At 51.4% G+C, this 9,274-nt stretch overlaps 1 protein-coding gene across 1 annotated transcript; it reads right to left on the minus strand.

Annotated features, from left to right (window-relative positions):
- Positions 1-4,654: 4,654 nt before the first annotated feature.
- Positions 4,655-6,817, minus strand: LOC134164961 (C-signal-like). The gene is made up of 6 exons (XM_062621235.1): positions 6,571-6,817; positions 6,167-6,218; positions 5,801-5,988; positions 5,382-5,540; positions 5,061-5,189; positions 4,655-4,862 (listed from the first exon to the last, which is right to left on the minus strand). The coding sequence occupies exons 1-6, from the start codon at positions 6,745-6,747 to the stop codon at positions 4,749-4,751; spliced, it is 819 nt and encodes a 272-aa protein (XP_062477219.1). The 5' UTR covers positions 6,748-6,817; the 3' UTR covers positions 4,655-4,748.
- Positions 6,818-9,274: the final 2,457 nt, after the last annotated feature.

The following is a 9,274-nucleotide window of genomic DNA, read 5'->3' on the forward strand; positions in this document are numbered from 1 at the left end:
AGGTCAGAGCGCATCTCTGAACCATGAAGATGGCTTGTTGGAGGAGTTGGAGGGACCTCAGTCACCCTGTCCAGCACCCCTGGGACCTCCACCCACACCCCATTACAGCTTCTGCCAGAGCTGATCCAGACTCTGACCTGCGGGCTGGTTTCCTGGTGTGGTGGGGATGTCCTCTTTTTCTTCCTGAAAACTGGAAGTACAGTTTGAGGTCTGATGCTGAGAGTTTGCTTGTGCTTACTGTCATTTCACCCCTTTCCCCCCCCCCCCCCCCCCGAGAAGCTCTCCTGACTTCTTGGCAGAAAGCTGAAAATACCCAAGAGGGTGAGCTGACGTTAGGATGGGATGAGGCAGTTCTCCGCCTTGTGCTCATGAGCAGCTCAGTGCCGGGCTCTGCAGAAAACCTTGGTGGCACTTAGTTTAACTCTAGCACCCACATGCTAGAGGAAACAAAGAGAGCAACAGTGTCTTTTGCAATAACCAGAGCCTGGAGGGACCATGACTTCCCTTCTGTGAATTGCACTGTGGTGGTCACACACTAAAGGCTGTGTTTTGGGGGCATTCAGTGCAGGAGAAGGAGGAAGTGTTTGAGGGAGGAAAGCAATGTTGGTGATTATCTCTCTCTGTCACTCCTTCTGTTCCATTTCTCTACGAGGCTCACCTGCCAGGTGACCTTCTTCCTTTGCCTTTTCCACTCCTTTCCTTTCTTCAACAGACAGAATCATAGAATTGTCAAACAGTTTGGGTTGGAAGTGACCTTCAAAGCTCATACAGTTCAACCCCACACACTGAGCAAAGACGCCTTCAACTAAATGTGTTGCCCAGAACCACAGCCTGTCCTTGAATGTCTCCAGGGATGAGGCATCCACCACCTCTCTGGGCAACCTGGGCCAGTGTTTTACCACCTACCTCATTGTAAAGTATTTTTTCCTCACTTTCAGCCTGAGTCTCCCTCTTCAAATTTAAAACCATCACCCCTTGTCCTGTTGCACAGATCCTGTTAAAATGTGTCTCCCCATTTTTCTTATAGGCCCCTTTGAAGAACTGAAAGGCTGCAACAAGGTCTCCTCAGAATCTTCTCTTCTGGCTGGAGACCAGCACTGGTTTCCTGGAAAAAGGAGACATTCAGTAGGACTCTCTGGAACTATACAAGGGCAAGATCTTCAGAAAGCATCTTTGGGGCTGTTTAGCAAGAATGACAGGCAGATCCCGTCAGATCTCCTCCTCCTCTCTGTCTTGTGTGGCCTTCAGAGGTCCTACAGAGGGACATCCCAGGGCTTCTTTCTCAGGGAAAAGCATAAAATTAAACCTGCAAATGAGAAGACACCACATTCCTGTTGCACCTTCCGTTAACAATATTGTCATGAAGAGTCTTGAGAAGGTCTCTTAAGGCTGCTGCTTTCCAAAGCAGAATATGCAATGTCCTTGAGAGCTGTATTATGAAATGGGGTGGCACAAGTCCTCCATGGCCTGGGACTCCATCAGTCTGCTCTGCAGCTTCTGGTCCTAAACTCTGAAGAAGTTGATTCCCTTATTGAAGATCATCTCTTGCATCTTCTTCCTGCTCATGGACATGTAGAACTGGCTAAGTTTGGTTTGAATTCTAATCCTGCCCTGTAGCTTTCTTGCAGACCCTGTCAGGCTCATGTCAGGGCATCTGTAATGCATAGCCACACTCCCCATGGCCATTAAGGACACTACCGAGCAGCCTCAGGCTCAGATCAGGGATCTGAGGAACTCCTCTCAAGCACAGGAGGTAAAACCACTCGTGACCCCAGAAAGTTGGGGAACAGGCATTTAGGGACACTTGGGGCCTTCAAGTGTCACTAAAGGCATGGCTATGTCACAAAATTAGGACTTGTATGAATCTGGTATCCTCTCAGGGATGCTTTTCCTGTATCACCCATGTGCAGGAAATTCTGGGGTCCCTCCAGTTTAAAATTGCCCCAGAAGGAAGAGAAGAATCAGTGGAAATCTTATGGAAAACTTTGCCTCAGCTCCTCACCCAACAAGAAGCCAAATACTGTGGCACCATGAAGACACTGCCAGGACCCACGTGAAAATGAGGACTTTGTCTGATCCTACTGCATATCTCCTCCTTGGGGTCTGAAACAGAGACAGAGTTATGTGACAGTCCGGTGACATTTTTACCTTGTTCATAAATTCTTTCTTCTGCTCTGAGAAGTCATGGCTACTTTGACATCCTATAGCAAAGTTTTCTTTGCTAATATGAGCCCCTCAGCTTTAGACTAGAAGCTGCACAGCTCAGAGTTGACAAGGAGCCATGACAAGAGTTGATAAGGAACCCTGTGCAAGCTGCAGGTTTCCAGGTATGCAATGATGCAACAAACATGTCGCCACATCTTGGACTCTTCCTGTAGACAGGGTCTACTTTTGAACACATCAAAGGCCCACCATTACTATTTCTAGGACAGACAGTGTGATGCTAGGCCAGGTAAAGCCTTGATATAACTCTAAGTGACTCTTCCTGGATTCCTCTATGTCAACCATACCACTGTGTAGCAGAGCAGGACACAGCAGAATTGACGCTGCTTGTCAGGGGTAGGTGCAGCACAGAAGGACCAACTGACACTGAGCAGGGCTCCCAGCAGCTTTCCAGTGCTGCCCACAGTGAGGAGAAAGTAATCAAAAAAATCTCATGACTTTCCTGTTTTGTATGGGAAGGATGCCAATGGACTTGGAGACAAAGTCCTTGTCCTGTCTTTTAGAGGTGGCCTGAAAGGATGATATCACGGTCTTGTGTACACAGAGTTGCACATGCGTGCTCCTCACACCACAGAAGGATGACTCTTACATCAGCAAGAGAACAGACAAAGGGGGACAAAGTCACCTCTGCAGCACAGCTCCAAGAAAGTGTCAGCAGCTTCAGACAGGATATTGCTCCAGGGCAGCCTGCTGAATCCCATGCCGACAGCTCCTAAGTGTCCCTGGGGGATAGGTGCTGTGGGAGAGCAGGGAAGACAGGCGTAGATCCCACAACAAAATCCGTGGTGCTTGGCCACAAATGAGTGCACTCCAGCCAAATCTCTGCCACACTCATGGAAAAGCAATGGAGAAGCAAAACACAAGGAGTACGCTTCTGTACCCCTACCCCTCAAACCCATGCACACATCAGATGTTTCAATCACATGTGGTCAGGTGAAAGATATGGGGTCATGTGAAAGAGAAGAAGCCCTCCAAACACAGATTCTTGTCCCCATCTTTGGTTCTGCTGTGTCTACAAGTGACTTATATACACTTTGCTCTAGAAAGAGTCAGCAGAAACTCTGGTCTTTTCCCTCAAGATCAACTAAGGTGAGCAAGGCCATAAAGGTGGACCATGAGCTTTGTCTTTAGAAAAAAACAGCTCCAATAAATTACAGTTCAAAAGCAGTAGTCCAAACAACCTGTGAATGGCATGGAGTCAAGAGTGAATGCAATTAAAGAAGAGATCCCCTAGCTGAAGGGTCCTCAAGAAAGGACATTCAAGGGGTCTTTATGAGAAGCTGCTTCTTGGTGGCCTGTTAATCTTAAACAATCTGAGGTTGCTCTCAGGACATGTAGAAGCATTTGGTCATGCCTTAACAGCAGTTAGCATACACCTCAAGGGTGGTGCAAGGGCAGGCAGAGGTTTTAATCCATTTTACCAGGAGCATCTTCTTCAGCGTAGCTGTGGGTGCATTCATCTGCAACAACCTTGGACATCTGAAACACAGGTCTTTGAAGAACTGAAACCTCACTGTTTACAGCGCAGTCTTTAAGAACGTAGAATGTCCTGACTACTAACAATCGAACACCCTGAGAACAGGGGAGGTAAAGGAAGAAGGGCTGGAGGCTCACTGCAGGGACCACTGTCAGACCTCTCTGTGCTCATCTGCTCTGCATGGCCACTGTGGCTGGGAGTGCCAGATGGGCAATCCCCTCTGCAAGGAGGTCAGCAACTCTTGGTGGCAGGGGATTCTAGCTGGGAAGTGGGCAGCAAGGCAGAAAAAGAGGAAGATTTTCAGGAAGAGAACCCAGGATTCCTGGCGGCCAGTCTGAGCCAGAAAAGGATGATCAGGCTCTTGTTGCACCCATCAGATCTGCCCATTCCTCCCCAACCCCCCTGATTCTGCAGTTAGTTTCACAGCTGATGTTGTCTACAACATTCAGAAAACTCCTGGAAGCATCACCAGCTGGGGTGAGATTCTTGAGCACTGGAAACACATACGCACACAGATTTGGCATCCTTGTTCACCCTGTGGGTGTCCATCCTTTCATCCTCCTCACTCTCTGGTTTAATTCCAGCAGCAGGAGGTTGAGAAGAAAACGTCTCCTCCACAATGGCCACATCCTTCTCTGACTTTGCCCAAAGGCCTCCAGCTCCATCCTGACATAGGATGTCCCACTGTGACCCCAACTCTGTCAAGGAGGGCTGTGAGGGCTCCCCAGCCATCCTCAACCACTCAGCCTGCCAGGTTTTTCAGTAGAGGAGCAATGGGATGAGCCCCTCTGTTCACAGGGACAAAGCACTGCCAGGATGACAGCCAGATCCCCAGTAGGAGGAGAACCAATCTTCAGACCAACCCAGCTCAATTACATGCAGAAATAATTCTGAGAAATTCTCTCAGAGTGTTACTGAAGACTCTCACAATGAGAGTGAACCAGAGACTAAGAGGAAGGCTCAAACAGTGCTGCTCATTGTTCACAGACACACATTTATTAAGGCTTGGGCACAAGATGGTGCATCAGCCAGGATCCTGGCTGGCATCTCACCAGGGAATGACCTTCCCTTCCCAGCTGAGGAAGGTGCCGGTGTCCTTCTCGGAGAGGGAGGAGAGCACCTTTAGCATCCCTCGCACGCTCTCATCCACTGTCAAGGTTGGCTGCAGGGGCAGAGGGAGAAGAGTGGGGAGAGGCCAGCACAGGGCAAGGAGAGTTCCCCGTCCCTCACCTGCTTCCCTCACATGCCTGCAGCTCAAGGTATCTGCCAAGGAGCTCCCCCAGAGCCCAGCATGTCTGGGACTGTTCACTGGAACCTAAATGAATTGGTTCTTCCAGACCCTGGTCAACAGCTCTCTTACCTTAAGTGATCCTGTGTCCTCTATGTTCCCCAAGTCAGTTTGCACCCATCCAGGGTGGAGAGCAACGCAGAGGACACCATCTTCCTTGTACCTCAAGGACTGGCACTTGGTCAGCATGTTCAGAGCAGCCTGTGGGGAGATGCAGCAGGGACAGCATTGGAGGAAAAGGGTGGCTGTACTGAGGTCTAGGCACAAGGCTGTGACCTGCAGGACCTCAGTCACAAGATGAAGAGGTGCAGGAATCAACAGAGGAGACATTGAGGGCTTGACAGTTGTTTGCTGAGAACAGAAGGTTGAACCCGTATTTACCACAGGACATACCTTGCTACAGCGGTATGAGACAATCTGTGCCATATCAAATAAAGTGACTTCCTCAATAGAGCCTCCACTGCTGGACATGTTGACGATGGCTGCCCTGCTGCAGCTCAGCAGTGAGCCTGGGCTGTCCTGGACAGCCTTCTTCAGCAAGGGCAGGAATGCCTGCAGGTCAAGGACAGCAAACAGGAATGTGCATGGAGGTGGCACAGATACAGGGCCAAATTCTGCCACAATGGGCAGTGCTGTCACCAGCACTGGAGCATCCTTCCTCCTCTTCCCACTGCCCCAGCCCACCAGGCTCCAGCTTCTGTGCTCCAGCCCACAGCTCCACAAGCTTCTCATCACATGGAGCAGGGGCAGGACCCCCTCCCACCAGTCTTTGGTGCTGCCCCGGGACAGCTCAGCTTGGGCGAGGGTCTCACCTGGCCCATCAACAAGGGCCCAATCGTGTTGGTGGTGTAAACGTGGGTCATGTCCTCCAGTGTCTCCTTATCAAGCGCATTCAATATCACCATTCCTGCATTGTTGATGAGGAGGGTGAGCCCCGAGCCCCCCAAGCGCTCTCCGACTTGGGCTGCAGCCGCTTTGATGCTGGCAGGGTCGGTGACTTCTGCAGAGCCGACACAGGGAGCTCAGACCCTCACATCCTGGCTTGGAGATGGCAGCACTGGTGTCCCCAGAGGAACGGCTGCCTCCCAGCTCTGGGTGCACAGCACCAGGGCACTCGCCAGGTCTGTGGTGCTGGGCAGAGAGGGGAACCGGGGCAGGAACCGGCTCGGGGCACCTACCGAGCGGGATGATGACCAGGTTCTGGTGCCTGGAGGCCAAACGCTGCAGCTCCTGCGGGAGAGGGGGTCGTGTGGGCATGGAAGGGCAGGAGGGGCTGCGCACAGGCTCAGCCTTCCCCAGGCACAGTTCGTGTTGCTACGGCTCCATCCCTGCTTCGCCTCGCACCCAGCTCCCTGCTCCAGCTCCTGCCGACGGATGGTGAGCGCTCCATGCCTCCTGCTCACACCACGGGCCACTGTCCCCTCAGCACATCCCATGCACGGACAGTGCCACCGTGTCCCACCCCTGCCCTGTGCCACCGGTGCTGGAGCCCTTCCTTGGCAAAGCCCCTGCCTGCTCCAGCCTGTGCCCCGTCCCCAGCTCCCGTCCCCAGCAGCACCCGCTGCGTCCAGCCCAGCTTCACCTGTGCCTGCTGCTCCGTGGGGGCCCGACAGGCTGCAAAGACCCACTGCGGGGGGGTTGGCATCCCCAGGAAGTGCTGGACCAGCCCCAGGCCGATGCCCCGGTTGGCCCCAGTCACCAGCACCGAGTGGATCCGAAGCCCTGCCATGCTGCTTCTCCTCTTCTGCTCCAGGTGCATTGTTTACTCAGCTCACTCATGCTGCTTTATACCATGTTCCACCCCTCCCACTATGGGCTTACACAAACTCTTGGCTCCAGGTACAACCTCTTTAGCTCTTTGAACTCTCCAGGCCCTATTTCCAGCCTGGGAGCCAGTCTCCATTATTGAAGGGCAAAAATCATTTGGTTTTCCAGGAAAGCTCAGTTGGCCTTGGCAAAGCTGCCCGATAATCCATGAGCTACTGGCCAGTCTGGCCAGGAGAGGCTGTTGTGGGTAAGGAGGGAGGGATCAGCATGTTGGAGGCATGTGGCATGCCCCATGGCTCATGTAGGCTTTACAGCTTCACTAGTATCCTGTGGGCTAGATGGGCTTTCCACACTGGACCATGTTGTGCCTCGGATGTCCACCAGCAGATGTTCTTTGCCTTGTTCTTGCCTGTTCCAAGCCAATGCCCATTACTCATTGTTGTATGAACAATCCTTTGGGTGGCACAATCCCAGTGTTTTACCGGCAGAAGGAACTGGCCCTGCCACTTCCTTGGGCAGAAACTGTTCACACATCTCATATCTGATGGTCATGCACTCCATCCCTTCAGGTGCGGTTCTAAGTTGAGCAGTCCCTCTGACAGCACCACAGAGGACTCAGGTGCCCAGTACATCCTCCTGCAAAGAGAAATGCGTTGGCAAAGCCCCGTTCTCCACACTGCCCATACAAGGGGCACTGGCAGTTCAGTGGTATCACCAGTGAAGCCTCATCTTTCCACTGCCTCAAGTGAGGCATTACAGATGTTCAGGGCTGGGGTTCATATGCATACACATCCTGTGTTCCTGCCCCCTGCAAGTGAAGACATATCCTCAGGAACCTCATGGCAACTCCTTGTTTTCAAGTACCAAGTCCCAGAGCCATTGCATGTGCTGCTGGGCAGCAATGGAGACACTGACACTGCTGACATGTCACCTTCTCCCCCAGGATGTCTTGACATTCGTGTTAACCTCAGGCAGGTTGCATGGTCACTACAGTGATACCAAACAGGCAGTCCTGTCCTGCCTCACACCCATCTTATATTCAGGCAGCTGACCCAAGGGCTTAGCCATGGACATGACCTCTGGCTGCTTCTAGCTGCCACCAGCCAAATCCAAAGTAGGGGTGTAATGGGACAAAGCCCTGTTACAGTGGAAGTATCCAGTGAGCCTCTTCTGTGTCTGATATGGAAGGGTCGTGGACCTCATGGACTGAGTCCAGAGGAGGCCATGGAGGTGGCCTTCTCCAGCAAGGGCTGGAGAAGCTCTGCCTGAAGACAGGCTGAGAGAGCTGGGCTGGTTCAGACTGGAGAAGAGAAGGCTCCTTAAGGGGAGACCTTAGAGCAGCTCCAGTGCCTAAAGGGGCTACAAGAAACCTGGAGAGGGGCTTTGGACAAGGGTCTGTAGGGACAGGACAAGGGGGAATGGCTTTAACCTGACAGAGGGGAGACTGAGATGAGATCTTAGGCAGAAGTTCTTCCCTGTGAGGGTGCTGAGGCCCTGGCACAGGGTGCCCAGAGAAGCTGTGGCTGCCCCATCCCTGGCAGCGTTCAAGGCCAGGTTGGACGGGGCTTGGAGCAATCTGGTCTAGTGGAAGGTGTCCCTGCCTGCGGCAGGGGGTTGGAACTGGATGAGCTCCAACAGAAAATGTTCCATGATATGGTATGTTCCTATCTTCCATCTGTGTGAGGGATCAAGCCTTCCATCCTTACCTGCCCTCCCCAGGTCATGGCTCGGGTGGTCACACTGCATATTGACTCAGCACAGGACAGGTCAGTGGTTTTTATCAAACCAGCACACTCATCTAGATGTGGATGTCACGACTGTGAGAAATGTTCTCATCAATAGCCATGAGTTCTTTCAGATATATTTTTAAAACTAACTAAATGTATACAAATCTGTTCCATTCCCAAAAAGCATGTTTACCAAATAACAGTGTTTTATAGAGAGTTTTTGCAAGTAGAGACATGACTCAAATCAGAAGGGAAAACTTAGCCTTTTAACACAGAAATTTGCTGTTCCTGCATGTTGGTGTTTAACTTCATCACCATGTAACTGTTTGAGAGAGAACTGGATTTTGCACATTCCATCACAGCCTTTCAGCAGGAGAAGCTTAATCCCCTTGATACGTCTGCTCTGCCAAGTGGACCTGGCACGCACATCCCTCTCCAGCTTGAAGGGGTTTTGCAGTTCCCCCTGTACTCTGGAACAGCCCCAGTGTTCCTCTGCTCCCATAGTGAGCTTTTCAGAGGATGCTCATTTGCTCTCACACTCTTGGAGTAAAATTTACTATTTTGTTTTCTTAGTGTGAATCCTGAGATAAAGTTCAGAGCACGTGTCTGAAATGCACACAAACACACATGGATTTCTGGCACAACAAAGGTAATATAACCTTTATTTGGCAGGTGATGGCCAATTTTCCCCCTTCTGGAAACTGTGGGAAACATTCCCTGCTAATATCTTCATTTAGTTCCTCTGCTGATATTTAGACTTTTCCTACAGGTACAACATCAGCACATTAAACA

Source organism: Pezoporus occidentalis, unplaced genomic scaffold (assembly GCF_034315485.1).
Source record: "Pezoporus occidentalis ecotype Australia unplaced genomic scaffold, CSIRO_AGI_Poc_V1 ctg229, whole genome shotgun sequence".
Taxonomy (NCBI): Eukaryota; Metazoa; Chordata; class Aves; order Psittaciformes; family Psittacidae; genus Pezoporus; species Pezoporus occidentalis.

What these genes read in the sequence shown, in the direction of transcription:
- LOC134164961 (XM_062621235.1), bottom strand. Translation starts at nt 6,747, where the DNA reads ATGCACCTGGAGCAGAAGAGGAGAAGCAGCATGGCAGGGCTTCGGATC. An exon ending in GGCCCTTGTTGATGGGCCAG is followed by an intron (nt 5,541 to 5,800) that starts GTGAGACCCTCG and finishes CTTGACCTGCAG; the next exon opens with GCATTCCTGCCCTTGCTGAA. An exon ending in AGGACACAGGATCACTTAAG is followed by an intron (nt 4,863 to 5,060) that starts GTAAGAGAGCTG and finishes CTGCCCCTGCAG; the next exon opens with CCAACCTTGACAGTGGATGA.